Source organism: Marmota monax, unplaced genomic scaffold, assembly GCF_021218885.2.
Source record: "Marmota monax isolate L192 unplaced genomic scaffold, Marmota_monax_Labrador192_F-V1.1 WCK01_AAM20220418_F8-fsc00063, whole genome shotgun sequence".
Lineage (NCBI taxonomy): Eukaryota > Metazoa > Chordata > Mammalia > Rodentia > Sciuridae > Marmota > Marmota monax.
Window position 1 is genome coordinate 1,200,435 of NW_026693726.1, and position 23,597 is coordinate 1,224,031.

General features: G+C 33.3%; 1 protein-coding gene across 2 annotated transcripts in view; it reads right to left on the minus strand.

The window, feature by feature from the left end:
- Nucleotides 1-1,117: 1,117 nt before the first annotated feature.
- The window catches only part of Crispld1 (cysteine rich secretory protein LCCL domain containing 1), a 44,950-nt gene continuing 22,470 nt past the window's right edge, over nt 1,118-23,597 (minus strand). Inside the window, exons 3-15 of one of the 2 annotated variants that reach the window (XM_046460528.1) lie at nt 22,301-22,419; nt 21,842-21,974; nt 20,751-20,866; nt 19,970-20,070; nt 18,206-18,346; nt 17,964-18,024; nt 17,788-17,854; nt 17,451-17,581; nt 14,554-14,597; nt 14,384-14,456; nt 8,856-8,931; nt 4,575-4,705; nt 1,118-2,201 (exon numbers count right to left, since the gene is read on the minus strand). In XM_046460528.1, coding sequence (XP_046316484.1) covers nt 2,150-2,201; nt 4,575-4,705; nt 8,856-8,931; nt 14,384-14,456; nt 14,554-14,597; nt 17,451-17,581; nt 17,788-17,854; nt 17,964-18,024; nt 18,206-18,346; nt 19,970-20,070; nt 20,751-20,866; nt 21,842-21,974; nt 22,301-22,419 — 1,245 coding nt within the window. In that variant the 3' untranslated portion in view covers nt 1,118-2,149. Of the gene's footprint in view, nt 2,202-4,574; nt 4,706-8,855; nt 8,932-14,383; nt 14,457-14,553; nt 14,598-17,450; nt 17,582-17,787; nt 17,855-17,963; nt 18,025-18,205; nt 18,347-19,969; nt 20,071-20,750; nt 20,867-21,841; nt 21,975-22,300; nt 22,420-23,597 lie in introns of those variants that run through there. The other variant, XM_046460529.1, reaches the window with a different exon arrangement.

A 23,597-nucleotide genomic window follows, 5' to 3' on the forward strand; every position in this document is an offset into this window, starting at 1 on the left:
GCTCATTCACAATTTGCCTTCTTATAGTCATATGATTCTCTTTTTTTTCTTTTGAATTATCCAGCTTGCTTGCTATCCCTGACCCCTGCATGTAAATGATCTCCCATTTATCTGCACCTAAACACTGCTCAATTATTCTCTAAAAATACTTTAAGTATTTATTGTCTTGTCAAATCTTTCATAATTTCAGTCACTTCATATCTTTTGAGCTGTTTTCTTCTACTCTAAGAATACATTTCTCTCATTTTATTCAAATTTCTTATTGTGATTATGCTTCTAAAACTACATGACTGTAGCCAGGCCTGGTGGCACATGCCTGTAATCCCAGTAGCTAGAAGAGGCTGAGAGCCAGGAGGACTGCGAGTTCAAAGGCAATCTCAGCAACTTAGTGAGGCCTTAAGCAACTCAGTAAGACCCTGTCTATAAATAAATAAAAATATAAAAAAGAACTAAGGATGTGGCTCAATGGTTAAGTGTCCCTGGGTTCAATCACTGACATCAAAATAAATAAATAAATAAAAGTGTTTTCTCCTCCACATTTTAAATATACCTAAGTAATTACACTGACTTGGCAACTTTCTATTATTATGCTTATTTACACTAATATCAAAGTTATGGTTTGGATATGAATTGTCCCCCAAAAGCTTCTGTTAATGCAAAAAAAGTATTCAGAGGTCAAATAATTAGATTATGGGAGCTGTGACCTAATCAGTTCATCCTAGTTTGAATGGACTGAGTAGGTGGCAACTGTCCACAGGCAAGATGTGGCTAGAGGAGGTGGGTCACTGGAAGGGCACATCTTCCCCTCGCTCTCATTTTTGGCTTCCAGAATGAGCCATGAGCAGAGCAGCTTTCCTCCACTGGGCCCTTCCCCCATGATGTGCTGCCTCACCTTGGGCTCAGAGCAACAGAGAACTCTATGAAATGAGACCTCTGCAACTGTGAGCCCCAAATAAACTTTTCCTCCTCTAAGTTGTTGTTGTCAGGTATTTTGGTCACAGTGATGCAAAAACTAACTAAAATAGTTAATAAATAAAATTTAGACAACTGCTACCAATTGTGCTCATTAATTGCTTCTAAATCAAAGCATGCATCATACAAACAGAACTGAAAACAATACTTTGAAACATTATTAATTTTAATATGTTTATAGGAAATGCATAAATTCACCAGCAGAAAAAATACCAAAAGTAACATTTTACAGATTTTTTAGTCTCAAAGCACAAAACATTTTTCATAGAAACAAATATATCACCACTATAGGTACCATAATATGACAACATTTATACACAAGGCCATTTGCCACTATGAAGACCAGTAGCAATGATGATGCAATACATTAGTTCATCTTTGTTAGAATGTTTTGCTATTATACTTCCTGGCCTGCAGGAGTATTTGCCAGGATACAAAAGACAATGTTATGACCTCAATTTAAACATTGCACAGGAAGCTATAGCTACCCATGCTTAAGCTATATTTACGATATGATTACTAGAAATGTTTTCATACCACTACTTTTACCATTAAAGCCATTCCCAAAAAAACAAACATTTTAATAGATTCATTTGAATATTAAAGAATTATTTTATACAAAATAGCAAGTGTAATAACATGATTTACTATTCTATATTCCTAAACTTAACAAAAGAAAAAAAAACCTGTTCAGGTATTCAATGGAAAACAACTTGAGATTTAGTGCAGGTAACAATAGCTGAGGAAAACGTGATAAAAAGATTTCTTTTCATTTTAGAGTTGATCATTTTTAAATGCACCGGATAATTTTCTGAGGGCCATTCACATTCAATGTTGAGATTTGTTTTATTAGTGGCATATACAAAGCACCATATAATATAATATATATAATGTAGAACAATCATGACTATGTAATTAACTGTAGAAATAACTGCTAAGAAAATATAGCAATATTTAACACAGGATTTCTAAAACCATTACATATTCATTACTTTTTCCAAAGCTAATGTCCCATGTTTTATTTTATAGATTTTGTCTATCAATTTTTATGCAGTTGGCATTTTTGGGGGGCTGAAAATAGCTGCTATCTTCTGTACAGTAATGTTACAGTTTTATACAAACTTCAGAAATATGACATTTGGAATAGTCTTTATGATCCCCTTCCAAGTATTCCATTTCACACAACAGCAAATACTCTGAATGCCTTTCCTCCTGGAGGATTCTGTAAACTGCAGAAATGAAAAAAAATATTGATGTCATCTCTAAACATAATCCTTCTAATAAATCATGCTGTCTTATGACAGTTATATGAATCCAGACGGTTAACTTTCTAAGGCCACTATAATTTGTAGCTATTGGAATGTGTGAGTGAGGATGACATAATTCTTTAAATTTTGGTTGTACTCTAGACTGCAAGTTCATTAAAGAAATTGAAGATGTGCAATAGGAATAATAGTAGTCTCTAGAAAATGTCACAAAGTCTGGATCAAGTTTTCATATTTTATTTCCTTTGATTCTAATAAAACAGAGCTAGGCACCTATTGCTCCACTTTCTTGAGGTAATGCTGAGACTCAGTTTACAATTGATATTTATAGACAAAAGTTAACTCCAAGTCAAAAAGATGTCTGATACTTAAGCAATATTGCAGAGTACTAGGTCAGTACCATTTCTGACAGAATTTAAATTATATTGCTATTGCACAGATTAATTCTTCTTAACATCCACATTCTCAAGAAAAATATCAGCAGGAGAATTTAATGGTGAAGTCTGAAAAGATTCAAAAATTTCTTCACCAAAATGGAAAAATACACACACATACACATACACACACACCACAAAGCATGCAGTGTCATTTTGGAGGTACTTTTAAAACAGAGTTAAAAGTAATGAGAACCATAAATTCTACTCTTTATTAAATTGTTTATTTTTTATTTGGCATCAATGATTAAACTACATTTTGTTTAAATTTCTAGAAATTAAAACATATTGATAAGACCACTAATCATTATTTCATCTTTAAACTAGAAGCTTTTGAAGTTTTTGCTTTTTTACATAGTTCTATTGGCTTAATAATTTTAAAAGATTTTAAAGACAATAAATGATCAATACAACAAATGGTAAGAAAGAGATAAAGTGTAAGTGCTTTCATGTATTTATTTATATATATGTAACAAAAGGAAGAGAATTTTAAAGAAAGAAAATGATGCAGAAACCACAAATGTGCACACACACACCAAATGGATGGATGGACACACATGCACCAAGTTTTTCACACAAGCAAATGGTCAAGTTCAAGGTTTATCTCTGAGCCCATAGCCCTAGTGTGGAGCCTGAGTTCAGGGATTATTAAGCTATGTGACCTTGGGCAAGTCAATTACTTAATCAACTTGGAACACCAGTTAACATGTATAAACATCAGAGTTTACAGAACTGAATTGACATCATGGGGCTTTTAGTGAAGTTGAGAGAGAATTCTCAGAGTATAGTAGTGTCTAGTGTCTGGAATATTCATATTAGGTACTCCAAAATTATTATTCTCAGTTTTGTTAGAATGTCATTTTATAGCTTTAAGATGAATTTAAGAAATATAAGCAGTGAATGGAATCATATCACTCAGGTTAGCTTACAAAAGGAAATATCAGATTCTATAAACTCAATAATTCACTTTGCATATCATATCTGATTCTCAAGGCCAGGAGGCAAGTTATTGAGAAATCCCCCTCTCAATAATGGCCTCTTGATATGATCTCATCTGAATATAGATACTAAATGCAGATTTGTCTTTTTATGAGGCTGATACCCAGATAGTTATGTGAAAGACAATCTAGATATTCTGCATGTCATATCTTGTGGTGTACTTTAGAGTAACTAGTTGATACACGAATCCTCCATTGGTAATTTTGAAAATCCCAGGAAACATCTAAAAGGGATTTTATTCTGTGTCTATACAAATAAGTGGGACATAACATTACTTCCAAAGTACCAATTATTTAAAAAAAAATCATTGAAGGTTCATTTATCTTATTGTTTATTAACACTTGATAAGGTGAGCCACATGAATTTTTCTCAAATCCCCAAGTATATATAACACTAATGAGCTAAATACCATGAGAGGACCTGAAAGAGTTCGTTTACAACATGCAAGGCATCCAAGTTCCAGTGCAAAAGAGAATTTGGTTCTAGGGAAAATCAGACTCATTGTTTTTGTCAAATACTTTGTCAGATAACTGGATTAGAGAAATATTCAGTGCCTTGTTCATCGAGAAAGAATTAAGTATAAAACCTAATCTAGAAAATTCAAAAGAGGATGAAAGAAATTTCCTAATTATAAGAGCAATTAACAAAAGAGTGGTTCTGACTTGTAATCCGATTTTCATGTTGATTTTTATAAGCCTGCAGGAGACAGGCACCTCTGGTACTGCAGATTCTCCCACCCCTGGAAAACCAATTGTTACACAAGTATATAAAGGAAACATCCAAGCTGGGTCGCCTAATGAAATCATGTGCAAGTGGGTCTGCTGTGAAGCAACCATACATCACAAGGTAGGTACATGAAAACAATTGCACACACACATACACATACACACATGCTTGTTTTTACCTTTCTGAGAAGATTCCATTCTGAAAAGACGCCGTGTAAGTCTTCCTTTTGTCCACAGGCATAACATCAACATAACCACCATGATTTCGAACCACTCCAGCATGTACTGCTGCTCTGCAGATACTGGACAGCTGAGGAGGCAAGGAGAAAAACATGCCACTATTAGGAAAGTACTGCGGAACTTGCCCAGCCTATTCTTCTACTTCTGACATCTGTCTATGCAGCCATTTAGGAGTTACTGGACAATGTTTGGCATATAAAGGAATGTTTCAAAAGGCACAAAGTCAAAGCCAATCCTGAGAAAGTCTGAAGGAAGATCTTAAGGGTGGCTGCCATGGTAACACCCTTCCACCATCTAATCTACAAATACTAGTGCTATACAAAAAACAGGCTTTTATAGTCAAAGCAATAAAAAAGCAAATTAGGTCCTTTTATCTCCTCAGGGTCCTATTTGTCATTATTAAATTTTACCCTTTGCTGATGCATACTGAAATCAGTCTGCTGAAATGTTCATAGGTTGGATTATCTGTGCCTCATTCATGTTCCGTTTGGACTTCCATATAACCTTAGTTCTATATTATCTCTATGGTCCATTTGCCAAAATATGGTCATATATTAAATGGGGATTTTTTTCCTATTACATAATACAATCTATGCAGAAATGTTTTGCCCTACAGAATAACACAAAGTGACCAGATTACAGATTACACTGTTATATTGTGTGCATTTACAAATATGTAGCACTGAATTCCACTATTATGTGTAATTATAATGCACTAATAAAATATTTGTGACAAAAAGGAAAAATTATAGCTTCTACTTAAATTTGCAATGGTTATTATTACTCTGGTTTGAAGGACCTGACATGAGTATTAGAAAAATGGCTTTGTTTACAATGTACCAGTTACATAATCTGAATTTAATACAATTTCTATGAAGGAGAAAATTACTGTTTCAAGTCTAATACTTTCAACATTTTTAAATGAATCCTAAAAAGTCAAATAATTTCTTTTGACCTATCACAGTCTTTCCTAGATTTTACTATTGGCTTTAAGCCAAATGTTCTACCAAAATTTGTCGATAGCTGAGTGCAGCCTAAGGGAATCCCATAACAGGAAATGCCTGAACTGTTTCAGTATAGAGCCACCCACCTCAAATCCCCATGGGTCTTTCCCAGTCTCATTGGCATGTTCTGTTCTTATCTCTCTGCACATGTGGGTGATTGAATATGCTTTTTTAAAGTTCACATAAGCGTGTATATCTTACGTGACCTTGCTTTCTCGCTGTGCTCTGAACTCTGTGCCATCAGTCAGTATTTATTAGCTCAAAGAGTCTGCAGCCAGGCTGTTTAATCCTTCTCAGGCTTTTCCTATCTCACAAAAATACCACACATCTAAAACCTTGTGTCCAGACTCTAAGGAGGCATTTTATTGACCATATGAAAGGCCCACACTGAATTCATAATCGTATCCAAATACAGTTCATAACAGATGGAAATAGAAACAGTTCTGTACACATATTTTTGCTCTTCTGTTAAAAGGGTAATATCAGCATTTTTTCCCCCAAGGCAACAAAAGTGCTTAGATGATAACATTCACTAAATCCAAACACTTTTACTATGTTTTGAGACTATTGTTTCGCTTACAGCTCTGCAGTCAGCAGGCATTCCAGCTGAGTTCAAAAGTCAGAAGTTTTATTTATTTTATCCATATCCATACTTTGTAAGAATATATTATTTGAAAGAAATAAGAATTTTCTCCAGGCATATAGTGGAATTTTGTAATGAATGTGAAATTAACAATCTGTAATAAACTACAAATAAAAATTCAAGGCAGTAAAATGTGCACGTTCTAACTCTGCAGTGTAAAGTAGGAGAGGGCGGAGAGAAAGAGAAAGCCAGAGGGAGGCAATTTGGTTGACTCATGCTCATCTTTCCATATCAACCTTATTTGAAGGGATCATATATATTGTTGGAGCTGGGAACCCTGGAAATTATTGGTTTAATCTGACTCTGCACTCCCCATGTGACTGTAATTTTTTTATTGCCAACTTACTCCCTAAAGAACCAAATAATGATACATATTATCTACCCACTTCACTGAGATAGGAAGATAAAATGATCTCAGGATACAAGATCTAACAAACTCTAATTCTAGAAAATGATGGCTTCAAGGTACAGAACTGAATGGGCTATTCTGAAAGATTTTTTTTACAGGCATGACTAAAATTAAAAGTTCTGATGCTTAATGGGAAAATCGGAAGAAACAACATTTCTGGAAGTCTCTAAAGAGTCTAGATAGACACATTCCTACATATTAATTAGTTGTTTTCAGCAAATATTTATGTGTAAGATATTTGCTTAGTGTCTGATGCCACTGTGTGCTCTAGGTTCTGTCAGAGCAGAAACAAGCATAACTTGGCAGATACCGAAGAAGTGATGAAGAAATGATGGACAGCACAGCTGCTGCCCTTGAGGAACTCACAAACTAATAAGAGAGACAGGGTAACCAACAGGATACCTAACAAAATAGGTAAAGTGGTAAAGACAACACAATAGGAGATGAAAGCAGGATGAATTCATGCTTGAATTAGGAGGGCCAGCAAGGTACCTCACAGAGAAAGTAGCAATAATTTGGAATATAAGAAACAGCCATGATTTTGACAGAAAAATTTCAAAAAGGGTGTATTTCAAAGAGATAAGAATATAAGCACAAATGTGAGGACTAGCAAATTCCAGGTATCTGTAGGACATTTAAGCTGCAGACAGTAATCATGCAAATTGCAAATCTAAAGCATGTAAAGCTTAGAATGGGAGAATCATTTCAAATTGCTGAATTTGAGAAAACCTTGGACCCAAATGAATGTTTCAAAAGAGACAAGGTGGTAATATGCATATTTTAGGCTTCTTTATACAAGCAGATTCTTGTAGTATTCTATTGAATAAGTACATTCTTACTTTGGATTGTGTAGAGGGGAGTGAGGGGAGGGGTGGGAGGGTTGGTGATGCAAAAGACAGTAGAATGAGATGGATTTACCCTATATACATGCATAACTACACTATTGGTGTGACCCTATACTCTGTACAGCCAGAAGAATGAAAAGTTGTGCTCCATTTGTGTACAATGTGTCAAATTGCATTCTACTATCATGTATAACTAATTAGAACAAACTAAAAAATCAAAACAAGAAGATTCTTAAATTTATTTTTGTAACTCTTTGGCTTAGAAATCTGTGATGGTTTCTAAATGTCTACAGCATGAAATCTAAACTCATCAGCATGACTTTCAGCGTCTTCACCTATACATTCCCAGAGCAGATTCCTCTCTCTGTCAGACTAATTTGGCTGTGGTCCCTCTTAGCTCCAATTTTCAAGCTATGGCTACGAGAAACACATTTAATCCATGTATTTGTAGATATCATGCAAACCACCCAGAATGTTCCATAATCCCCTCTACCAACCAACACTTTAAACCTTGCTCAAAGTACATTTATCCAGAAGGAAACCATCATGGTTAATATTCATTGTTCAACCCTCTTAAGTCATCTACTTACAGCATACATGCTATTAGTTTCCTTTTGTACTTTAGGGAATGATCTGATTTGTATTCTAAGCTATTTCTCAAACAGATCTTTTTAAATTTTTCAACTAAGTTTATTAAGGAATAATTTACATAGAGTAAAATTTACCAATTCAACCTTTTTTAAAAAGGCATACAGTTAAGTGACTTTGTCAAACATATAGTCATGTAACCACTAGAATACTTTCTATGCATTTAGCAAATTCTATATGTTTAGCAAATTCGTAATCATCCAATTTATACTTAAGATGTAGACGAATTAAAAGGAAGAGAAAATAAAAATGCATTTTCCTTCCCAATAATGCCTCCAAGGTTATTTCTTTAAGTGCCTGATATAAAATACATGAAAAAGATATATGCTAGGGAGTAATATTGGCCAAATCATATTGTCATATTGTGTATATATAGGAATGTGTAACAACAAATCCAATCATTATGTACAACTACAATGCAAACAAAAATGTGGTGAAAAGACATACTGGAAAGATATAAATAACAACTTATGCAAAATAAATTTTTGTACACTCATATTTGCACATGAATTCATTTTTCAGTGGTATTATTGAGTAACTGTTCCAAGAGTAAGTCTCTGGGTAAAGAAACTTTTCTCATTCTTACATAAAGGCACATATATACATTTAAATACATGTATATATTTTATATAAGCATGAATATTGAGATCTATATTAATTAAGATACTTACATCAGAGTAAATTCGAGATCCAATTACACGAGCATAATGTGGATTTGCCTGCATACAGTTACGAGGACAATATACTCTGAAAAAAAAACAAACATGTAATGTAAGTGGCTTACTTCAGTCTTTCTTACTAATAAGAACATAGGCATTCATACACACAGAACCAAACTCAACATTGTAAACCCTATTATTGTTTTCTCTCCTGAAGTAGGTCAATTGTACAATCGGCACAATTGCTTCTGTTTATATTATCCACATCTAGGTTTCAGCACAAATGTGAGATCTTAAATTTAGTCAGGAAGGCATTTAACTTGGGGATTCAAAGCAGAAGAAAACATCAAAAGCACCTCTATGCAGTGGAGAATCTGCTACTCATTGTGTCTGCAGAATGTGGTCAACAGACAACTAGGAAAATCCGAGTCACTGTCATAACACTTCATAATTTCTTTTCTGTTTACATGTTTTGTCTTGTATTCAATTCATGGCTTTAATTATCATCAACAAACACCTGATTTCCAAATTTGTATCTGTAGTTGGGACTTCTTTTATTCAAAAATTATAGTTGGGTGCAGTGGCACATGCCTATAATCCCAGAAGCTCAAGAGGCTGAGTCAAGTTCAAAGCCAGCCTCAGCAAAAGCAAGGCATTATATACATAGATACAGATATATAGATATATAGATATAGATATATAGGTTATATAGATATATATCCGACCATTTATTCAACACTCCTGTTAGTTTGAGGTCTAATAAATATCTCAAACTTATTTTGTATGAATCAAAATTCCTAAGCTCTACTCCCCAAATCTACTTCTTTGTAGGATTCCCATCGCAATACATGGTAATTCCATTGTTATAGGAGTCTCAGCCAAAACCTTTATTCTACCCATGGTCCCTTTCTTTATCTCACATCTTACACTCAACCCAGCCATTTCTATTGGCTACACCTTAGAATATACATAAGATCAGGGCATCCCTAAGCATCTCAAGCTCCGTGACTCTGGATTCTATCATCTATTATCAAACTGACTGCAACAGGCTTTCCAGGGATGATCTTGTTCATTACTGGTTCTCTCCAATCTATATCCATATGCACAAGTCCAAACACATCATTTCTCTGCTTCAAATACTCCAGGGGCTTTCCATTTCATTCAGAAGAAATGACAAGATGCTTAGAATGTCCAATAAGCCCTGCATATTCAGTACGCCATTAACTTTCTGAGCTAAACACTCCTTTTCCTTCCTCACTCTGCTCCATTCATGGTGGTCTGACAGTTATTTCTTATAAACAATGTGATTCTGCCTTGGGACATAATCATATTCTTCTTTGCATAAAACGTTCTTTCTCCAGATATCCTATTGCCTGTTATCTGACTGGATTAGTTCATTTAAAACAAATTTCCCAAAACTTTGTTTAAATATAAAGTTCAGTTATCAGTGTTTAATCAAAAATATTTTCAAATCTACTCCTAGAGTTCAAGAAACTTTCATATAGCACATTTTTTAAGATCAATTGCTCTTCTTAGTTTATTCTCTCCCCCTATCGTGTACACACACGCACACACATGCAAGCATGCGTGCCAACACATATTCACGCACTAAAAGTAAATATAAACCAACATTGGAAAAAATACAATTAAGTTTTATATATTAAATGAGATTCTCAATATAAGAACTACATGAAAATCACTGGTGGATGATGATATCAAGGATTTTCAAAAATTTTCATTGAAACTACCTTAACCAATTAAGCAGCTCTTCCTCAGGATAGCTTTTAAAAAACAGCTCTAGTTCTTATTTCTAAAATGTGCATAACACCATATACTTCAGACTATACATATTTCATATTTCAATATCTAAACCAGAACTATTTAAACAATAAGAAATAAATGAATCTGAGCATTTTATAACTTTGAATTTAAAAATTGACTGTTATAAAAGACAGTGTTGTGGGGAACAATGGCACACGCCTGCAATCCCAGTAGCTGTAGGGCTGAGCCAGACTCAGTAACTTATAGAGGCCCTAAGCAACTCAGTGAGACCCTGTCTCTAAATAAAATACAAAATAGAGCTGGGGATGTGGCTCAGTGGTTGAATGCCCCTGAATTCAAAGCTAGTAGCCCCATCCTCCTCCCCCCCCAAAAAAAATACAGTGTCTGGGGTTTTACAGAATGAAGGGTGTCCCATAGACTGGAAAATGAGCTGACTACATCTGGGAACTGCTGGACATTCACTGCCCTCCCACTGGTTGTAAAACTACCTGCTATGTCCTTAAAGTCATGCTGTGTGAACTCCACCTTAATCATATTTAACACTTGGTTTACAGAAGGCCAAGGTCAATAGCTTTGAGGTGAGTTAATATCTACTTAGTTAAGTTCAGGTAAAAACAGAAAAGACAGGGCAACTTTTTTGCTTGTATCCTATATCTATTTTTAACATCTTGTTACCTTCTATAGAGAAGGTAGGCAGTGATCTAGTAAACATTCCATTGTCTATATTTTGCCTGTAAGCCTTGAATTAAAATGCTGACACATTTTAATGACACTTACTTTTACATATTAAGCAGTCAATAATTTTAAAGGCCTAATTATTTATAGATAAATGTAAAGCAGGATAAGATTTCTAGTAATACAAATGTGCGTGCACACGCGCATGCACACACACATGCACACACAAATTCTATAGTTTATTTTAGGTTATTCGGTAGCTATGAAACCTCCCAAGGACATGACTATGCAGGCAGTCCTTCACGTCCTTCATTAGCTACTTTATTTATATTATCCTTGCCATTCTTCTCCAGGATATACCCTTAAGTGAAATAAAACTCTAAGGCATATAAATCAATCACATGGTTCCCTAAAAGTTATAAACTATTATGTCAGTGATATAATTAAGACCTAATTTATGAACTATTAAAAATTTTACATGAGAAAAGATAATCTTGGTTTCACTATTCGATAAAATAAAAAGTTAAAAAGTATATAAGGAGGTGCTTTCCAAACTACATAAGGTAAAAATTATGTATAAATTCTTAATTCTATGGATTTATTATTTGGTGAAAACATAATAAAATTAAATTTTAAAAATTTATATCATTTTCCTTTTTTGGATGCTTCCCTTCCTGGAACAAGCCAAGAAGTAGGAAACTCATTAATTAATATTTTACTTGAATGATTTTTCTCCTTGGGAAAAATATTGATATACATACTGTGAGAGAGACAGAATTACCATTTGTTGAGTATTTACTAGAGAAAGGCTTTATAGTCTATGCTCCATGGAGATTATGCTTATTATTTATTCCTACTCATTTAGCTGCATGGGCCCTAACATAGTACTGGAATATGGTGAATAACAAATATTTATAAATGTGTAATTGTGATGCTAAAGTTCATCAACTTCACCTATCAATATATCTCTACTTCTCCCTGTAAACATATAATCTGTGAGTACAGGACTAGTCTGAAAAAAAAAACCTGCAAAATTTTCTAAAATTAGAATAATGACTGAATCAAATCAATAAGCTTTGTAATAGCATAACTGGTGAAGCTCTAGAAACAGAAGATTATATTATTATAACAAATTTTTAACATAGCCAGGCAATAGGTGGCACATGCCTGTAATCTCATTGGATTGGGAGGTTAACACAGGAGGATCATGAGTTCAAAGCCTTCCTCAGCAAAATAAATGTGCTAAGCAACTCAGTAAGACCCTGTCTCTAAATAAAATACAAAATATGGCTGGGGATGTGGTTCAGTGGTCAAGTGCCCCTGAGTTCAACCCCCAGTACCCCAAAAAATAAAAACATAAAAAATGTTTAACATATAGTTCATTTGTGGTCAGATGGTAAAAAAGTATACAAAGAATTTCATACAGTAAGGGATCCTCAAAGTATTCCATCCACTTTGTAATCTGCTGACTTCAATAAAACACATATGCTGAAGAATCCAGAAGTCTCGAATCAGTATGCACCAAGTTAGCTGACCAAAAACATTATAACAGTATTCTTGCATTACAATAGAAATAAAAGGATTTGGTGTTCAAAAGGAAACAGGTTAGATATTCCTGTGCGAAAGAATTGATACCTTAAATCACATCAATAATTGAGAATCTTCCTTCTGACAGAATGAAGTATTTGCTTTCCTGTATCAACAACATAGTCTTTCGTTACTTTATCAACAACAAGCTCATTCTTGAACTGAGATATTACTTCAGTTTTAAAAGGGTTTTTCCTAAGTAAATAAATTTTACCATATAATTAGATTCCTTAGTTTTTTTTTTTTTTTTTTTTTGGGGGGGGGCGGTTAGCAGGAACTGAACTCAGAGATGCTTGACAACTGAGCCACATTCCCCAGCCCTATTTTGTATTTTATTTAGAGATAGAGTCTCACTGAGTTGCTTAGTGCCTCACTTTTGCTGAGGCCGGATTTGAACTCATGATCCTCCTACCTCAACCTCTGTCATCAAACTACCATTATTTCTCTAAATCTCATTATGAGTTTGGGAAGTAGCATGTCTACGACTAAGACAGTATGTGTAGGCACATAATTTACTTTTCTTCTGTGTTGACGATGGTTTGTGGATGTACTGTTCCTCTAATAGTGTTCATCTTAGCTTGGTTCAGAAAAGTGAAGACTTTTTCTTCATTATTTTATAGTAGATAAAATTTCATTATATTTTTTAAGAACATATTAAAAACAAAAAGAAAAGCAGACATAGGCCTTTTGACTTGAGTTGCAATTAGATTAATCTAATTTAGAACCTGAATAGCAATGCTAAAACTACATCATTTCAGTGTCCATGAAAGAACATTTTATAGAAAGAATGTTTTTGTATCTCAAAGTTCATATGTTGAAGTCCAAACCCCATTGTGACTTTGTGATAGGACCTTTATGAAGGGAATTAAGGTTACAAGATGACATAAGGGAGGGCCCCTTACCAAATATAAGGATTAGTGACCTTCTAAGAAGAGATACAAGGGAGTAAGCCCTTTCTCCAGCCACCTTGTGAGGACACAAAATACATGGTGCTGCCTGACAGCTAGGAAGAGTACCAATAAGTAACCAAATCATACAGCAACTTGATTTTGGGCATCCCAAACCTCTAGAACTGTGAGAAAACATTTTTGTTGTTTATACCATCTGGTATATGGCATTTTATTATAATAGCCCAAGCAGACTGATAAAGAACTCTTTTGTAGCAAATATGAACATACAAATCACATGCACCATCCTTGTTGCTAAAGAATAGCAGTAAGTACTCTGGAATTTGGAGAAGACATACTAGGAGGGCCAGGAGTGTATGAAGTTTGTGAAGTCCCATCACTTCTTCCTGCTTAGCAGTTCAAGATCATATGTATATGATCTTATTTTATAGTCAATAAATTCCACTATAATTTGAATCCTGGAGACATAGAATTTCATGTAAAAACAGATCAAAGCCACACAAACACACACACACACACACACACACACGTGCATATACATACACACACATATGGGTTAAAAAAATAAGAAAATTTAGAAAATGTTACCTTGGGCAATGTGAAGCAGGCTTATGAAATGGACAGAGCTGTTCCACAGTAGTTTCACAAGTCACAGCCTGAACTGAAGAATAAAAGCACAAAACAATAAGTGACTCTGTTAGAAGTGAAAACCCAACACACAGTAATAAGGAAATGAGATTAAAAAAAAAAAGTCTCACCTGTTACTTTAGAGACTGTGAAGGAATTAGCAGACTGATATTTTCTAAAGATAAAAAGACAGTAATATCAATCATTTGCTTTTAGGCATCATCATAAGTATAACTGCCTTTCAGATCCATGCACACTATATTTTTAAAATCTTTTTCATTAAATTACCTATGTAAGTAGAGATATAAGAATACATCACCTAGGATAAATCCATACTACGTTCACTTCTTAACATTAGAGGGTGGTTTCTTTTCATTATAAATCTCAAAAATAGATAATAACACAAACAATGCACATACTATCTGCATATTGGTTTCATATCAAAATTAAAATTCTTAAATACTAATTCCCAGTTTCCATGGAACCCACAGAGGTAAACACAAGACAATGTTGTATAAAGACTACAAATAATATGTCCCTTAAAGGAGTGTGCATAAATCAATTTTTATTTATCCTCATATCTAGTGAAGTGTCTATAGCACATGAATGAATCTCTCCTCATTATATGAATTATTAAAAATAGGAATATAAAGTTAGGTACACTGTTATATGTTAAAATTTTAATTGCTTATGCATGTCCAGATTTTGAGATAAATACCTGTTGCAGAAGGTAAGGATTTCTGTGATGGTGTGTGTGTGTGTGAAAAAAAAAAATATATATATATATATATATATATATAAATAAATGTATATATATTATATATATATTATATATATATATATAATATATATATATATATATACCAAATATATATATATATATTTGGTACTAAGTATTGAACTCAAGGCCACTTGGCCACTGAGTCACATCCCCAGCCCTATTTTGTATTTTATTTAGAAACAGGGTCTCACTGAGTTGCTTAACTCCTCACTTTTGCTGAGGCTGGCTTTGAACTCAAGATCTTCCTGCCTCAGCCTCCCAAACTGCTGGGATTACAGGTGTGCACCACCGCACCCAACCTTGTGACGGTATTTTTAGCATGGATATGATGTGTTCACCCTCTGAACATGTTAGCTCAGGATTGAAGGTGCAAATCTTTTTTTTTAATGCTTCTATAAATTTTTATTTATTAGTTGCTCATGACAATACAATGATCTTGACATATCATACATTTGGTTCAAATGGGGTATGAATTCTCATTTTTCCACATGTACAGGTTGCAGGATCACATTGGTTATACAGCCACATATATACATACAGCAATATGTATATACATACACCTAGTGTCTATTGTATTCTGCTGCCCTTCCTATCCCCCCTCCCCTCCCCTCCTATCACCTCTCTCTACCCAATCTACTGTGACACATTTCTCTCTCTCTTTTTTTCTTCCCCCTCACATCATCATACATGTATTTTGTATAATGATGAGGGTCTCCTTCCATCTTCCATGCAATTCCCCTTCTCCCTCCATCCCTTCCACCTCTCTTTCCTATTTAGTGGTAATCTTCTTCTCATGCTCTTCCTACCTACTCTATTTTGAGTCACCCCCCTTATATCAGAGAATACATTCGGCATTTGTTTTTTAGGGATTGACTAACTTCAGTTAGCATAATCTGCTCTAATGCCATCCATTTCCCTGCAAATGCCATGATCTTGTTATTTTTTTAGTGCTGAGTAATATTCCATTGTGTATAAGTGGCACATTTTTTTTTTTATCCATTCATCTATTGAAGGGCATCTAGGTTGGTTCCACAGTCTAGCTATTGTGAATTGTGCTGCTATAAACATTGATGTGGCTGTGTCCCTATAGTGAAGTTGCAAATCTTAACAATCTTTTATTTCTTTCAGTTTCAAATTCAATATTTAATATTTATCATCTGCAATGTGACATCCCTCCCAATAACATTATTCGAGTCACAAAGTATATATAACCTATCAAATGTAGTACACTTCATATGTCAAGAGAATTTCTACAACAGACAAGAAAACTTAAACTTAAGAGAAAATATAAATGTTCTTTAATATAATATGCAGAGCTTGGCTTAATAAAGCTAATAACTAGTAATTATTTATTGATGTAATTTATAAATTTTTGCTGAATGAATTAGCTAATAAATATTTCTACAAATATATTTTACTAAAGAGAGTTTTGCAAGTAGCTAAAACCTACATATCAAGCCTCTGAAAAAAACTATATACATAAAAGTTCATTCCACAAATTTTAAGGGTTTTTAATAATTTATTTTCTATAACTATGAATTCCAGCTTAACCCTACTATGGAGCTTGATTAAGTTGTATAGTTACAAAAAAAGGAAATTACATTTGCTAAGAAAAACATTCTTCTGAAGTTCAACAATTCTTCTGAGGTTCAAAAGACACTACACAAAGATATGTCAAAAGATTATTTCTATTTTCTAAAGAAAAATGAACAAAAATGTAGTATTTTAGAATAAAGTGCTTAGTGTGTATAACATGAGAAACACTGAAAACAGTAATCAGTGCTTCTTATGGTATTGAATTGTATTTAGACTGACGGTGAAAGACAATATAGTATATTATAGACTTTGCTAACTGTTCTTTACCAAGTAATCTGATTTAATTCATTAAAAAATTACTGTTGCATAAAATAAACCATTTTCCTTAAACAGAGCAGAAAGAATATGCAAATTAATTATTCTTCTCTGGGGTATCACTTGCCATAGCTAAAAAATTCATTGCTTTATATTAACCTGTAAATTTACACATTCTTAACAAAACTCTTGAAAATTCAGATCATGCCCTTTATAAGCAAAAAGGTTTCAACTTTGAATTTAGATCCTTTTCCTTCTTCTAATCTATGGACACTATGTAGCTAAAACACATCTTGAAAATTACCAACTTCTCTTCATAAATTAAATGCTTCTACACTTTGCCCTAAAATAATGTTTTAGTTCATTTTTAAAATTTAAAATCATCTGGGTACTTACCCAATTGTTTGAACACCGTTTCTATTGGACTTGATGAAATAATGTTTTCTTCCTTGTCTGGTGATATCAACCCAACCACCCTCATTGTCTATGATACCATAATGAATTGCAGCTCTACAGATGCTGGATTGCTTGAAGGAAAAAAGAGGAGACATCAGGATGTTAAAATATTTAATCTCTGCCTAAGATAAAACTACTTGCTACTGATATGACTTTAAATTAAATAAATATGTCTAAGAAAAATATACTTAATATAAGTTGCTATATCCCACATGCAAATCTTAAAAATTATAGGGAAGGATTATATTTCCATAAAATTAACATTTTTGATACCTACCATTTCATAATGTACACTGCCAATGACTTTAGCTTTACTATCCAAACAGCCAGCGGGACATTCATACCTAAATGAAAGTAATGGAAACAATATTTAGCTTCTCTGTACACCAGTTTGAAATAAAAAGATTTCTTATATATTGTCAGTTGATTTTGAGAATGATAGTTAAGTATTACCTATTACAGGTTGTCCCTTTGCACTGGTCTCGTAATCTTACTTCACAAGAAACAATCTGGGCTAGAAGGAAAATAAAAGAAATCACCAAAATCATATAGATAATGTAAAAGCTGCTACATTTGTTATGTATAATATAATGACAAGTTTGGGTTCATTCCCAAATGAACCAAATTAACAAGATCTACATGGCCTGGCCATCTAGGACAAATTTTAAATTCTTATAGTGATGAAGAGGTCTTACACATTTGCTGTGTGCTGATGACCTCATTTCTGTTGCTGTCATCTGATCTTGTCTGGACGTGGGTGTCATGAACTTGTGCCTGCTGACGCTCAATTTCATTGGTTTCCTCTTCTCGAGGAGGATAATAGCTATCTGACCCTTCTGTCAGAAAGAAAGAGATATTTGAGAAAAATGAATCCCGATTTATGTGAGCAAAAGTTACTAAATAATGAAATGCCTGTATACAATGTTTAGTATTTAAAACTAGAAGAATCAGTACTCTTTTGGCACAGATTTTTTTCTTAAAGTCATAATATTATGTACCGCACTGAAGTAAATGAAATACACATACAAGACTTTGAGCCCTTGATTCATCTGTGTGAGCATCTGGCTAATATTCAGTGGAGTCATTTCTAAACTCTGCTTGTATTTCAGTATGTTATCAGTGTTTGGTTTTCATAATGACATCAGAAAGTATGCATAGTGATTTAATAATGCCAGGTATTAGGAAATGTAAGTTTTGCTTTCCCAAATGAAATCATATTTTTAGAATTTTCAGCAGGATCACATTTAGAATTCTCCCATAAGAAAGATTGATGTGCCTAAAGAAGGATTGATGTGCCCTTGTTATTTACTACAATATCCATTTCCATGGAAAACATTTTTTAAGAAGGAATTCAGTATTCAAAAATTTCATCTTGACAATGGGAGATAGTTTCAAGCTTTAAATATAATTTTTTTCTCAGACTTTACTATATCAAGGGCTTATCAGTGGCACATTATAGAGCAGTATATTATTTTCATGTGTGACCCAGAACTCAAAACCTAGGAAAAATGAAGTCTGAAGGCAGAGGAAAGCCAACTTTAAGAAAAATGATCCTTGGTAAAGGGCAGAGACATAGCAGGTTCATGGGTAGAGTATAAAAAACAAAAACTAAACAAAACAAACAAACACACCCTTACCCCCGCCCCCCACACACATACACTCACAGTGAAAAGATGGTGCAAATGCTTCCAGGAATTTAAAAATAATCTGACCTAGATGGGCACTTCTTGACTGCTCATTATAGCTAATGAACATTCATTCATCAAGAGAAAGCAAGACATTTCAACCAATCGTCATTAAGAAAAATGTACAAGGCAATAAAAAGTGTCCCCTTGGATCCTCAAAAGCATGACTTTCACAAAGCTCTGCCAAATATAATTTGTCTCTGTGTACTATAAACGTGACACCATATTTATATTTACTTTTTAAGATTTCAAATGCATTTGAGTGTAGTAATATTATAATAGTTTCATAGTACAACAAATGCATTAATATTATAACAGTTTTTATAGTACCATTATATATGTTTTGGGATATTTTGGCATAAAGAATTGTACAGCTTACAGTGAAAAGTGGAGAATCAATATGATTCATTGTGTATAAGGTACATGGAGAGTTTTGCAAAAACTCTAAATTCACTAAAAATAAACTTAAATTGTCAAAACCTTAAAAAATTAAAACAGTTATGGAAACAACTCTAGTCAACAATATATCCAAAAACAGCTATGGAAACTAAGTGTACTTTTGTGTAATTAAGTACATTTTTAAAGTAATTATTATTATTATTATTTTAATGCGTGTGGTGCTGTGGAGTGAACCCAGAGCCTCATGCATGCTAAGTAAGGATACTACCCTGAGCTATACTCCTAGCACTACTTTTTTTATTTTTTTAGTACAAATTAATGCAGACTGAATTAAAATATAAATCAAAGTGAATATTACAACAAAATAGCACTTACCTTTGTAGCACAGATTTTCTCTACAGCCCCCTCCAAAACTAGGTGGGCAAGCAGAACAGGGTCGTCCATGTTTGTAAGGGGCATGGCCCCACCAGTTTCCCCTTAAAGAGATGATACACTCCATTAAGAGGTAGTCTAACAGCATGATTTATAAGACACTGCAACATATCACCCTATATGAATCTTCCAAGTAATGATCTTGATGTGTTACATGTATATATTTTGGTAAGTAGTCCTTTTGGTTACTAGGTTTAAATACAGATTTCTACCTCATTCTTCTGAAAATTATCAAAGTAATTTACTATATTACTGTTAAAGATTTAAATTTTTTACTGTAAACTAAATATTATAATGGGAAATTCACCTATATCCCATATGCTTTAATAAAAATAGCTCATAAATTTAAATTTGTCCCTAAGAATGGTTGTGTAATTTTTTAGAGAATGTTCAAATGGTCTTTATAAAGATAAAAATACATTTTCTCTAATCAAAATTACTAAACATCTATGGAACAGAATAGTTCAATGAGTGAAACTGAAGACATAAATATATGATTCCTATCTTCACAAAAATCATATTTTCAATTTTCATAAACCCTTTAAGCACTTATTTTATGACCTATGCAACTATAATCACTGTTATATTAGTGATTTAGGTAAAGTGAATTAAAACAATGTGGTTTACTCAATATATACTGAAAATGAGAAAAAAATCACAAATATAAATTATTTTCATGTTCTTAGAAAAATTTACATCTAAAGGTAATGTTTTGTCTACTCACTTTGGGGAATAATTGCACACCAAGTAGACAGCTTTGGGCCATATCTGCCCCCAGATGTTCATGTTATGGCACAAATTAATGGCACAGCCTATTCTGTTACTGGTTGCCCACACCACCTACACAAGAGAAAAGAAAGATTCAGAAAAAGCAGGCTAAGATGAACGAAGACAACATATCCAGGAGAAAAATGAATAGAAATTGAACTGGAGAAACCAATATTTATCAACTAATGTGAAATGAGGCAATATCAAAAAGCGTATTTTCCCCAAGACTTTGGTTTCTGCTGAATTAAATTTTTAAAAGGAATCTAAAGGTAAATAATTCTTTCTTGAAATATAAACTTACTAAATAATTCAAAATTTAATATCTTCACAAACCTGTTTGCCATATTAACATGTCTATGAACTGAATTTTAGATCTTAAACAGAAAGCACTCAGAAAAATATTGAAGTGTTGAGATTTCTTATATGACAGGATCTTTTCATTGTGCCACTGGTAATTAGGAAGTTCCAAGCTGATCTTAAATCTTATCACATGGCAAAGACATATAGGTTTCATCTCACTGGTAGATTATTAGTCTCACTGATAATAGGCTATAGGAATTCTAGAAACTGAAATCAGTGGTGAGTTTTGTCTAGTCAAATCTGCCTATTATTTTATTTAGAAGTTTAGAACACATTCAATACCAAATATGAACATAAAATATAAAAAATATACATAAATGCTATACACCTATAAAATGAATTGTTACTAGTAAATAAAACTAAAGTTTTATACTTTAGAGTAAAACTTTGACATTAAAAATAGTAAACTGCTCCCCATATGCATTTATTAAGGCCATATTAAAAGATGTTTCATATGAAAAATCATGGAAATAATGTCTTTTTAAGTCTTTTGGACTTTTTGTAATAATTAGTTTTATTATTTAAAGAAATTTATAAGGCTGTTTCATGTAATCAGTAATGATGTGAGTTTTTAAAACAATAATCATTTCAAATAACATAATAAAGACACATACTCAGTAAACTCTGTTCTCCTCCTGTTGCTTAATTAAATTTGGAAGAATGGAGAGAAACATACCCCAAACATACCTGCGTATAATGAGTACATACAGGGCCAGAACATCTGAATGGACAATATGGGTTACATTCATGTTCATAAGGGTAGCTAAAGTCTCTCACTTCATCATACCATGCTTGCACATGAAACGTTGGGGGTCTATACCTGTTAGAAGCAAATAACGACAAAGAATAAGTTGGAAAAATTTCAAAACAAAATATGGCAAAATAGATATATAAAACTTGGTTGAAAGATAGTTCTGTGTAAGTTGCACATTTTAAGCACTTCTGTCCATTATATTGTATCAATGATTTAAAACAAGCCTAAAAACCTGCTGACAATTCTGGTATGATATTTCATTTTTGTTATTTATTTTATGATATTTTATTCTTTTAAGCATCAAGGCTTTGAAAGTCTGCAATGAGAAATTAATAAGTATTTCATTTCTAGCACTTATGTTTTTGAAAACAAAAATTCACATTTTAAGCTACCTTCCCCAATGTGCTCCCAAGTTTTGTCCGATGGATGGCAGCAAGCTTGCAGGTCCGTGTTCCCACAAACAAGTTTCAGCCCAGGATTCTGCAGATCTTTCCAGCTCTACATCCCATGTCTACAATTCAAAACAGAAATAAAATAAAGTTACAAGAATACAGTGTGCACATAGAAAGTACAGACATCTCTTAGGTTTATAGCATTCATTATTCATTTCTTAGGATTTCTTCCTTCTCTACAAAGTCAACATCTTGGTCTTATCATCTTGATTTTCTTATCTAGACTTTTGCATTAGTCATCTAATTAATCTCCTTGACTATGTATTTCCTTCAGCCAATCTGTCTTACAAATGTTGAGAGCTACTAAAGTGATCACAAATATATTTTTCTGCTTAAACACACCCAATAATTTTCCATACACATAAAACCCCTGGTCTTTGTTCCTTACGATGACATGCTATTCCTTGCTGGTATTGTTTCCTTTGCCTTAAACTTCAGTTATTGGTCATATGCACCCCTACTCTTTTTTTCCTATCCTACCTTACATAACACAGTCTCCGTGATACCTTTTCAATTCTTTTAGAAATTTTGAAGCTCTCAAAGACTCTTTATTTAGCACCTATGACACTATAGTATTAATGTCTGATTGCATGTCTGATCATTTTCCTGAGATATAAAGTTGTCACAAGGCAGTTTACCTCATGCATTTTCTGAGTCTGTCAATAAATGCTGGTTGAAAACATGAATGAATAATAAATTTGATTCCTATAAATTATATATGATTTTTATACATTAAATTAAATGACAACCAATTCATTTTAAAATAATCTATAAGGAAATTATTAAAATTATAAAATGATTACAGAAATAACTTTTCAAACTCTGGGTTTAGAATTCAACTTGGTATTTAATTTGAAAAATAGGCAGTGTGCTAAACATGATAGTAAAGGCACTAAGTCAGGTAGAAAGGGGTTTGATCTTGGCACTACCACTTCAGTGTTATGAAGATAGGGAAAGAGCTCAGGGAAGAGAATATGAGTACAACTAAAGGACTAGCAAGGAGATTTCAGAGAGTAGATGAACTGAAATGACATTTAGGAATCTAAATTCCTCAAAGTTGATGGGAGACAGAAGGTAAGTGGTAAAGAAAAAGAAAAGGTGAAGACTGACATGTTATAAGAAAGGAAAAAGGGCAAGAGAAATAGATTGTTGTAACAGAAGTATGTGTCTATGGATTTCCCTGGCAGAATCTCAGCAGGTGGTACAAGGACTATATATCTGAGAGGTAGAGCACAGA